General features: G+C 36.3%; 1 protein-coding gene across 1 annotated transcript; it reads right to left on the bottom strand.

Moving 5' to 3' along the window:
• Positions 1-3,815: 3,815 nt before the first annotated feature.
• Positions 3,816-9,578, bottom strand: LOC101862984 (enkurin). Its single transcript, XM_005111289.3, has 4 exons — positions 9,430-9,578; positions 7,071-7,216; positions 5,756-5,985; positions 3,816-4,654 (listed from the first exon to the last, which is right to left on the bottom strand). The coding sequence occupies exons 1-4, from the start codon at positions 9,501-9,503 to the stop codon at positions 4,337-4,339; spliced, it is 768 nt and encodes a 255-aa protein (XP_005111346.1). The 5' UTR covers positions 9,504-9,578; the 3' UTR covers positions 3,816-4,336.
• Positions 9,579-10,780: the final 1,202 nt, after the last annotated feature.

Below are 10,780 nucleotides of genomic sequence, written 5' to 3'. Positions count from 1 at the left end.
CTTAATTGTTGGTCTAGATCTAGATCATTTTATAGTCAGGATGATTTTGTGGAGATAAAGTCTTGTTCAATAGGCTTTGAAGACATAGAACCTATTACCTGTAGAATTTCAAGTACAGTTGTTTTACAGTAGTGCAGCATGCATTAGGGCTGTTGCCTTTTAATGGGAATTTGTAGATTGTGTGTGTTCATTATATTTGTCTTTTCAAACCAATGAGTAACAATGACAAGGTACAATTTCATACTGAACATTTAATGTTCAGTATGAAATTGTACCTTGTCATTGTTACTCACACTCTTTGGAAGGGGTTGCTGACAATGGTGAATTCTATACCCTGTCAATTAAAAAGTTTGACAGGTATTTTATAATGTGTTCAGATTTAAGCTGCAGACTGCACCTGATTGTTTGCTTCTGTCAGTTTTGGACATCATAAAAATATCTTTTTTAAAGTTCTTTTTTTTTCTTATAATCTCTATGTCTCTGTTGTAGGATAAGAAAGAAAATTTGGCAGTGCTTTCCTGACTCTTGTTTCATTCAGAATTCGTATAAATATATTTCTATATACTATATATGCGATTTCAAAACTTTGTAGTGTTGTGTGAGAATTGTTGGTTTGTTCTGATGTAGTCATTGTTTGCAACACTGTTGACTTTTCCTTTTTGTAGTAATTTATGGTTAATGTTTTAAGCCCCCTTGAACTCAGTTTAAATCATTCAGGAAAAGGTTGCTTCGACTCTGCCTATCAGAGCCAACTTGGGATGAGTTGGCACAGCGTTCTTGTAGAAAGAAGAGCCTAACCATTACACCTCAGATGCCGGTGAATTTTACTTAACTATATTGAAAATGGCCTTCATGATATAGATAGAAACACTAATTCTAAAAATAAAAATCTAAAAATGTTCAAGTTCTTTTAAAATGTTTTATGCATGCTACTCCAACCCACCCTTGTCCAATACCTGTTGCTTCTAGTTATTTCATTGGTGACAGTATTAATATTATGTACATAGTGTACTGAGTATTTCAATTGTTATTAAATATTGTAATGGAGCATTTTAGGTATTCCATGCTTATATTTGAAATTATTTGGCTCTTTCATATATATTTATTTTTTAAATTGTCTTTTTACTGTATAATTTTGTTGTTGAGAATACTGTCAGTTACAGAACAGTACATTGTTGACTTTCGTCTGTTCACATTTTAAAAAAATAAAAGTTAATTCATTTATTGATTTGCACCTCTATGCCAGGGACTAAACAAATTTGTAGGTTTGTTTTTTTAAATCTTGATCCAGCGATAGAAAAGTTCCTTTATTTCTGCCCTATATTAATAAACACTGCCCTTTGGGTGCGTGCTCAGGATCATTACAATACATGATTCACAATAACCTAGCCAACAAATTGTTCATTTAGAGACAATGACACCACCCTGACCCCTTATTTCAGGGTAAGCAGACAGCAGTTTACAAAAATGCTTTAGGTTGTCTTGGCCATCCAACTTTTAAACCCATTTGGCAAGACATGAGAAGATTAAATGGAATGATTTGTTTTTATCCCATTTTAACAGCCGACAGACAGAAGTGAACAAACTAGAATCACATTGGTCTGGAGCTCTAGCTTTTTGTCACAAATGAAGTCTAGAAGTCGTTCTCTCCTTGTAAGGACAAAAAGTAAACTTAGCTGCAAATATGTCTTACTGAGATATCTTTCATAAGATCTGTTTTCTCCTTTTCCCACCAGCTGTTTTTGTTTTCAAGTTTGATCTTTTTGAAGCTTCTTGAGATTTGTGTTTCCTCCAATCTCATGTTGGGATAGTAGGAAGATGCCATAGATGGGCTGATGGCTACTTTTTCATTCTGTTCTGCTCTTTCTACCTACTATCATACTTTTTTAAAAATACATTGTATGACCATATTCTGGTGGACTCTTGAATTCAGGTCTCGCTCTCAGCACATGTTTCAATGGTGCCCTTGGTTTTTGGTTTTTGTATGTTTGCTCCCAGCTTTTTCCTCGCTGTATGTATTTTTATTTCTGACTGCGATACATTGTACTCATTGTAAGAGTGCAGAGTTAGTTCTTTAAAACTCAGCTACACCTTTAACCACATACAATGCTTTATTTGGTGTTTTGTTGTTATTTTTAAAACCATTTCTATGTCTACAAACTCATCTACTCAGGTTTCATTTTCGCACGCCTTGCTGCTCTGCTTCAACGATCTTATTCTGGTTGGGACAAGTCATTTTTCTCTCGCATTTTTTCTTTCTGGAAGACAAAAGGATGCTTTACTGGAACCATCTGCCGCTCTAATTCCTTTCAGTTGTTTTCATGATTTTACCAATGCTGTAAAATGAGAGAACATTTCTTGTCTCAATCTTCTTGAAGATATTACTGCTTCACTTTGATCAACTTATTCTTGATGTGATTGTAGTACCATACTTTTTTCAAATGCTTTGCGACCAGTCAAAAAGAGTCCAAAGTGGCTGAATATTGAAGCTTTTGAACAGCCTATGAAGTAGTTCCTCCGCTATTACTAGAAAATATTGTGATTATTTTAATTATGAAAAGCTTGGGAACATCTAAATTTGAAATCAAATTTTTCTCTGGGGGAATACAGAAGCATCATTCTTTGATCTCAAGTTTTGATAAACTTCATTTTGACTGGCCCAAAAGGCAAATGTGTTTTTCTTTTGCCTCATAATGTATTTCTGCAACGTTCTGAAAATCAAAAGTGCCTTTTTTTTTACAGCTCTACTTGTTATTTTGCTTGTGAAAATGTCTGCTGACCTTTCTCTGCGATTTTTTCTGCATTTTCGAAATTTCGTTAACAAGTTGAAAGGATAAGATCTTTCAAAGTCTTGTTTCAAAAGAGGCACAGAGATTTGGAGGCCTCTTGTTTTAATAGAAAGTAAAATGCCATGTTGCTGAAAATGTGTATGGATACTGACAGTAACGAGATAATGAAATAAACTAACTATACTGACAAAATATCATTTGATTGTTGGTTTTCATTCTTTCTTAGCTATACCGATCTCAGGTGGACCAACCACCTATTTTTGACACGTGGATGTATGGCTGGTGAGTTTTCTGTTGTGGTTTGCATATCTATGAAGAAACTCCTTTGTGCAGCTTTGAATTGTAAAACTAACATTATTACAAAGATGATGATCACGAATGCCAGCACTGGCAGCAAGTCGGGCAACTTTCTCATTACTTCAGAGCAAATACAATGTATTAATTGCAGTTTATTTCCTTTAATAAGTAGTTAATAATTGCATTTATATAGCGCATATCCATGCTCAAGAGCATGCTCAATGCGCTTTACAACTATTATTACCCCAGCAGACCTTCTGAGAACACTCAGAAACATTCTCAGCTTCCGAGGAAGCATACAGTGCAAGCTGCGGATTTCACGCGCTCAAATACTATCAAACTGACAAGATCTTTCACTGTCTATAGCCGGGTACCCATTTCCACCTGGGTGAAGTGAGGAAAATTTGTGCAAAGTGCCTTTCCCAAGGACACAACGTCGGGCCCCTGACGGGATTCGAACCCACGACCTTACGGTTGCGAGTCCCAGAGCCTAACCACTAGGCCACCGACGACTTTGACAGTATAATTAAGAGACATGGGTATTTACAAAACTAAATCTCTTAAAAATGTCAAGCAAACCATAAGTAAAGGGATCTCTAAAATAGCCAGAGCATCCTGTGACTCTACACCTTGGATATTTCAATTCATTGAAATCCCCTGTTAGTACCGCAGGCTATGCAGACAAGTGTTGTACATATTTGAAAGTGATAGGAAGATACAAAAAGTCGATATATTTCTTACTTTTATTTGTGTGTATTATATTGCCAGAAGCAAAGAAATTTCAAATATGTATGCATAAAAACATGTTCAAGAAAACTGCTTTACCCATAAAGACAGAGTAAGGGTAAGCGTGAACATCTCGACTATCAAACCTAACAACAAAATCTTGTAATAAATATTTATAGCTCTTCAAGCAGATACAACTAAAATCAATGTGAATTCAGTACAAAAAATATGTTGTCGTTTTTTTTAATCTGAAAAGAATTTGACTCTTAAACATGACAAAATGTGTAATGCAAACAAAATTATAAATATCGCAGTGTGGCCTACTCAGTACCCATTTTTCACATGGACAAAATTTATCTTTGAAAGATGTATCACGCTACTTGAAAATCACAAATACATTAGTCTCAACTGGTTTTTTTTAAATGTGAGAATTGTAGCCAAATGTGAATATTGCCACTACAAATATTTTCTTTATACAAATATTCTGAAATAGAAACAACATTCATAGTATCATCAGGGTCTCTTTAGTTACCAATATAGATTACTTTGTGCTTTTCAAACAATTCAATATCCCTCTCTAACTGCTTCATTTGAGCTTCCATTCTCTCCTTCCTGTTCTTCTTTGGTGCTGTATCTGTAACAACAGACAGCCCTTGGTACTGATCCTGAATGTCTTCCCAGTTGGCTTTGAGTCCATCGATGATGGCTTGCCTCTCATCATAGGTGAGCTGTCGCAAAGCCGTGCGTCGAATCTGCTCCGAGATGTACTGGTCATACTCTTCTTGAGCCCTTGCAACCTCCTCTTTGCGCTTGGTCAAATACATTGGGACCTCACCAAAATCCTAGAAAATGAAAGAACAAAACAGAGATCAGGCATTTTTGTTTTGACTAAAAGTAAAAGTAGGCTTGGAGTTTTATTATTTTCTTCACTCTTTAAACCCAGTGTTTTTTTCATTGTTTCCCTGAGTTTTTTCTACAGTCACCTAAACCTGGTGCACTATGTCTCATTATAACCCCAAAAGCTTGCCTCCAACTTCTAAATGGTGGAAACAAAGGCTTAGTCATCAGTAATAAACTTGGTTCGAGAAAACTTCCGAAAAACAAAACAAAAATAGTGCTAAATAAAACGACACAGTTGTCACTAGTATCGGATGTTCCCAGCGTCCGATGGGGTTTAAAGAGTTAAAGATTCATTTGAGTCTGTTTCTCATCTTGAACTATTTTTTGCATAAGTGACAGCCTTATTCCCAGAGATGCCAACCCGCCAGGATAGATTTTCGGGAGATGAGCCCAAAAATTTCGGGAGAAATGGAAAAAACATAGGGAGATTTCAAAATGGTCAGTCACTATACTTACTTATAGTAGTATAGTATAGTATAGTGATAGATCTATCTCGTATAGCAACTACAGGCCTAGCTTCGCAGAACCATTGCTTCACAGATTAGCTACTCCGCAGCTAGCCTCCTTTATCTGCATGGATGAAAGACTGCTCCATTACTTTTATGGTCATATTTTCTTTGATTTTTAGAAAGATCCAGCAAAATTAGGATAAAATAAGGAAAATCGGGAGATTGGGGCGATGGCCAGGAGGTCGGGATACTGACTCATTTTTCGGGAGTCTCCTGCCACAATCGGGAGGATTGGCATCTCTGTATTGCCCTTAAAGCTGCAGTACAAAGAGTGGAAATTTAAAAAAATAGAATGACCAGCCAGAGTGTATTTGTTGAATAAGCATCGTGACTGAACTTCAAACCCTTCTTCTATATTACTGCATTTCATTCAGCAGATACAAGCCCTCGGAATATTAAAATTCCTTCAAAAGGTCTAAAAATGTATTTTAATACTTCCTTCTTTTTCACATTTTCCTTCACTCCTTTATTTAGGGGTTATTCTTTGTCATTTTTTCCCTTCATTTTCTTTGTTCTGTTAAGTATTGAACGAACCTTCTTGTGAACGAAAACTGGTTCATATCCTGACGGGATGAGGTTCTGAACGTCGCCATTCCTTGTGTCCGCAAACTTTTTGGCTGGAAGCTTTGGAACAGCTGTGATATTCTCAACAGCGTTCGTGCTGATAAAGTTCTTGGTAGTTTTCAGTCCCATCAGTGGTGTGTCATTGTTTTTAGGGACAGAGGGCTTCTTGCGGTTGTCATCAGGGTATTTGAACTCTTCCTCTGCAAATAATTATGAAAAATACATGAAACTTACATGTCGTTAATAAAAGGAAGAGCATCTCAATATCATCTCATACACAGACACTTACTCTGTGAAATTGCAAGATTATGAATGTTGTTCTCATAAATCAAGATGTCTAACAATCTAACAACACCCCATAAGAAAAGACCAACACTTTACTTGAGCTGATGAAGAAGGTTAAAAGCATAGTATCTGTCAATCCTGCTAAAATGCATAAGCGAAATTCCATTAAATGTTTTTTCTTTACCCAAGAACTCTGCACACTCAGTCAGAGAAGACATTCCAACAATGCATGCAAAAACAAGTTTATACAATTATTTCCCTTTCTGGAGGACTTTTGTCCTTTTTCCGTGAGTGAGTCTCTGTCTCTCTGTCCTTTCCCTCTATCAATCCCTCCCCCCTTCCCCCTCCCTTTTTTAATAGAGAAAAGAAACAGTTGCATCCTCAATATTCAAATAACCATTTTGGCCTTTTTCTGACAAAAGACTTCAGCAACATGTAACCTGTTTTCTGTTTAGGAGCATCCATGAAAACATTTATAAACTTAGAAACCTAACAAAACTAGAATAATTTTTTTCATTATTTGTCCTTGTATGCTATCGAAGTTTTTATAGCATTAGAACATTTATTTTTTTAAAGAATTGTGGCTGGCTGGATCTCAACGGTCAGATACTCACAATACACCAGATGCCTTTTAGCAAAAATTACATGCTCATGAGGCAACAGTATGTTTGTAGTACCTGTATACATAATGTCACATCCTGAAACACCATTCAGCACTGCTCAAATCAGATGGAAATTACTTATAATAACTAAATAAAAGTAAAGGAAGTTAAAAGGCTGTGCTCATAGTTGACATATTGTCATGTAGATCTATACGATAATCTAAGAAAAAAAAATATTGTACCCTCTCAGTACTCACAGTCATGAGCAGAAAACACAAAAGGTTTACATCTAATTTCCATACGTAGATGTTTGAATTCACAGAACTCAGGTGCCAAGAACTCATAGAAAGCGAAAATACTTAAACGCTAACACTCTTACTTTCATGTAAATGACTTACTTTTGGGCAGCTGGGGCTCTTTTTCATGCTTCTTCAGGTAGTCTGTGGGTTGTGGTGCTGTGACTTTTGCTGGGCCCATTGTTTTAGCGCCCCCTCGGCCAGAAGTGTATTCTTGTTTAACATTTTGTCTGAATTTGGAAGTGTACCTGTGAAAATGAATGGTACGAGGAGACATTAAGTAAAATATGGATCTCCATTTTTATTTTAGTAAAATGTTTATGGCATTTGCTACACAGATAGATAGGTAAGAGCCAAATATTAGAGGTGTTACTAGAAACTAATATACAAAGAAACGAAGGAGAGAAAAGGACAATAGATGTTTGATTGGAAAGAATGAGCAAACTATGTAAACATACGGGAACCCGTCAACCACAAACAAATAAACATACAAATATCTGAAATATCTGCTTGACTAGATTTTGCGTTCTTAGTGGATCAGCATGTTAGACGTTCTTACTAGGCTCCAGGCAGGAAAAATGAGAGTATTGTGTTCTGGGGAGAGGGGCTTTGACCATGTTTTTAACACTCACTCAAAGCGTCCCTAATTCAAAAACCTTTGATGTCAGAAAAATATGTAACGATTACACCATTTCATGTTGGAAAATACTTGAAAACAGGTAAACCAAGCAAGTAAGACCATAAAAGCGAGTACATTTTTAGAAAATAGATTGTGAATACGAAAAAGAACTCTTTTGTAAAGTAACGTAGCTGAAATATTTGACGAATGTATAGAATAAAAAATGGGATAAACACACCAAAATATACAGATCAAATTACAGCCGATTAAATCAGCTGTAGCACCACAGAATGAAACTTAACTCTTTAAACCATAAGTTTTTTCCACAGTTTCCCGGAGTTTTTCCTACAGTCACCTAAACCTGGTGCACTATTGTCTCATTTTAACCCCAAAAGCTTGCCTCCAACTTCTAAATTGCGAAAACAAAGGCTTAGTGATTACTAAAAAACTTGGATCGGGGATAAATCCGAAAAACAAGCAAAAACTAGCACTAAATGAAACGAAACAGGGTTATTACCGCTGGACGCTCCCAGCATCCGATGGGGTTTAAAGAGTTTTTTAAGGCAAATTCAACTGGACATCGACACTAACAGGATTAAAACTTAACATGCCGTATAGAACAATTCGCAAGACTCTTAACCCCCTTGAATTGTTAAGGTCCCATTCACTACAGCGCAGCTAAAGTTGACTCTGATCCTAAAAAGATCACAACTGCCGATTTGGAGGCATATAACTTTTACAATTCTTCACAGTCTTTCTCCTACAGTACGGAGTTTACATAAGAGGAAACAGCTCTTTATCTCACAACACCCCAGCTGAAAGGCAAGGGACATATGTCAGTGTCTTAAGTTCTATGGTGACAACTACAGATTACGTTTATAAAAAGCATGAAAAAATAAACAGGCGATTGTTAAGATTCCCGCGTTTAATTCCGATGTGCGTTTTTCATACCCTCAGGCATATTTCGCTTTGGTCCCTAACCCTAGGTTAGGGTTAGGGTTAGGGCTTGGGTTAGGGTTAGGGTTAGGGTTTGGGTTAGGGCCAGGGTTAGGGTTAGGGACCAAAGCAAAATATGCCTGAGGGTATGAAAAACGCACATCGGAATTAAACGCGGTAATCTTAACAATCGCCAATAAACATATCCGAATAAAAGGTAAATTTGAGGCTAATTGGTCTCAGTGAACAGAAGCACACATCCATGTGATAGTGGTCCCGTTGAGCAAGGAAAAAAGCAAGATGAACTGACAGAAACAACAGGAGGAGAATGATCAGAAGTAGGAACTACCATTGGCATCCTCCAATCACCCACCAAGGCTTACACCAAGAGGGAAAACAAGTGAATATAAGAAAACAAAGAGGAGAAGACTAAGACCATTGCGTAAAGCATTCTTTTAAAGCTACTGATTTGATTACCAACAATCCATCCATGAAATAGAAACAGTTGAGGAAAAAAGAACATAGATCTAACTGTAATTAAGTGTTCTAAAAAAAAGTTAGCGTTTTGTTGCAAGATTGATCATTCTCAAGTTTTACCACCAAGAGTAGAGGGCTAGGCATTCTTCATTCTTCAGAAAATAAAGAATATTTTTAATGTTCGAGACTAATCAGCATTTACAACCACTTAAGCAAAGAAAGAAACTTTCTTACTCAGGGATTCACAAGGCTACTGACTTTAGTTGCTGTATATTAACGATATCAGTCGTTTTATTTCGATCAATATATCGGTATAAGCTGGCCACAGCTCACCATTGACCAGGACTGCCTTGCTTGGGAAGAATATTTTTTTATCTCTATTAATTTTAGTTTAACTAGAAAATGTGCAGTATTTAAACATAAACTTACGCTTTGGGTTTCTTTTCCTTTGTTTCTTCTACAGTCAGAAGATTGTAAATGGTGGGTTCGTCGTTGGAAAACATCTTGTCCCCTCAGTTCTACCCACTCCGCTCGCCTTGTTTACCTCTGTCAATATGGCGTCTATGTAGCAACATCCAGTTACCAAGTAATGGCGGCGAGCGTCGCTAGGCCAACGTCAAGGGAGACCATGCTTTTAAAAAACAAAAACCCTGGGTCAACTGGTACCCTCCCTTCTTTCTTTCTTTCTTACTTTTTTTCTTTCTTGCTTTCTTTCTTTTTTTATTTTTTAAATGTATCTATTCAATTATTTAATTATTTATTTATTTAGTTTTTAAAAAATCCCATCTTGGTATGTTAAAGAACTGCTGAAAAGTAGAAAAGAAAATGTATGGCGTAAAGCATTCCAAGTTACAGTTTCATGAAAGTGCTTTTTGCGATGTTAACAACACAGTAACCTTATTTTGTTGCTATTTTGTAGATCTAGTCTATCAACTTGCTTCTCAAAGCAGTGACGACTTAAATTTCACTGGAAAAATCGTGCATTCTTCCTTCCGGTTGTCTTTGCTTATTAAAGCTTTTTAAAAATATATTCCCGTCAGTGTGGTAGCTTAGGTCTACTGAAAATAAAAGCTGTTTAAGGTCTTCAGTCCCACTTACCTGCTACTACAGCAAATTATTAGGTTATAAGGTACCGGTAGATCTACACGTATTTCTTTCATTGCGAATGGTCGCCTATCGGGCTTGGTCTCTCACAACACGTGATGCACAGTCTTTTGTTGCCCTATTATAAGCAATGCAGTTTCAGTGGAGCAGAATTTCTTTGTAAACGCTCTATTATAATTATAATATTATTATCCTTCGGTCAGACTGGGGTGACAGAACAGTTTGTCTTTTTCTATGGGCTGGGTTTCTTGTTGTGCTCTTTTTTTATCATTCTTTATTATAATGCTTATATTTTTTCCAAAGTGACCATGTCTTCTCATTTGCACCATCAAATAAATGAATAAATAAATAAATGAATAAACGAATAAATAAATAAATAAATAAATAAATAAATATTGTTGTTAGTAGCCTGTAGAAATGTACAGAATGCGCATGTAGGCCTACATAATAATAATATGTACAAATGTAGCAGATTTATATCAAATATGCAGCAAGAAAACAAAGCAGGAAATGTAGGCCTAATTCAGAGCAATGGCAGTTGCCGTTCTCTCTGTGAGTTATCTTAAGAATGAACTAGATCTATAGGGCAAATTTTTAAAAACTTTTGCTTGTGAAAGCAAGCTCGCTCTCTTTCTCTCTCTCTCTCTTCTCTCTCCCTCTCTCTCTCTCTCTCTCT

This window comes from Aplysia californica, unplaced genomic scaffold (assembly GCF_000002075.1).
Source record: "Aplysia californica isolate F4 #8 unplaced genomic scaffold, AplCal3.0 scaffold01037, whole genome shotgun sequence".
NCBI lineage: Eukaryota > Metazoa > Mollusca > Gastropoda > Aplysiida > Aplysiidae > Aplysia > Aplysia californica.
This window is presented reverse-complemented; position numbering and strand designations above follow the sequence as displayed.

Excerpts from the sequence above, each read along its gene's own strand:
- LOC101862984 (XM_005111289.3), bottom strand. The coding sequence starts at position 9,503 with ATGTTTTCCAACGACGAACCCACCATTTACAATCTTCTGACTGTAGAA. Across the intron at positions 5,986-7,070 it reads AGAGCCCCAGCTGCCCAAAA|AGGAAGAGTTCAAATACCCT; the intron begins GTAAGTCATTTA and ends AATTATTTGCAG. Across the intron at positions 4,655-5,755 it reads CAGTTTTCGTTCACAAGAAG|GATTTTGGTGAGGTCCCAAT; the intron begins GTTCGTTCAATA and ends TTCATTTTCTAG.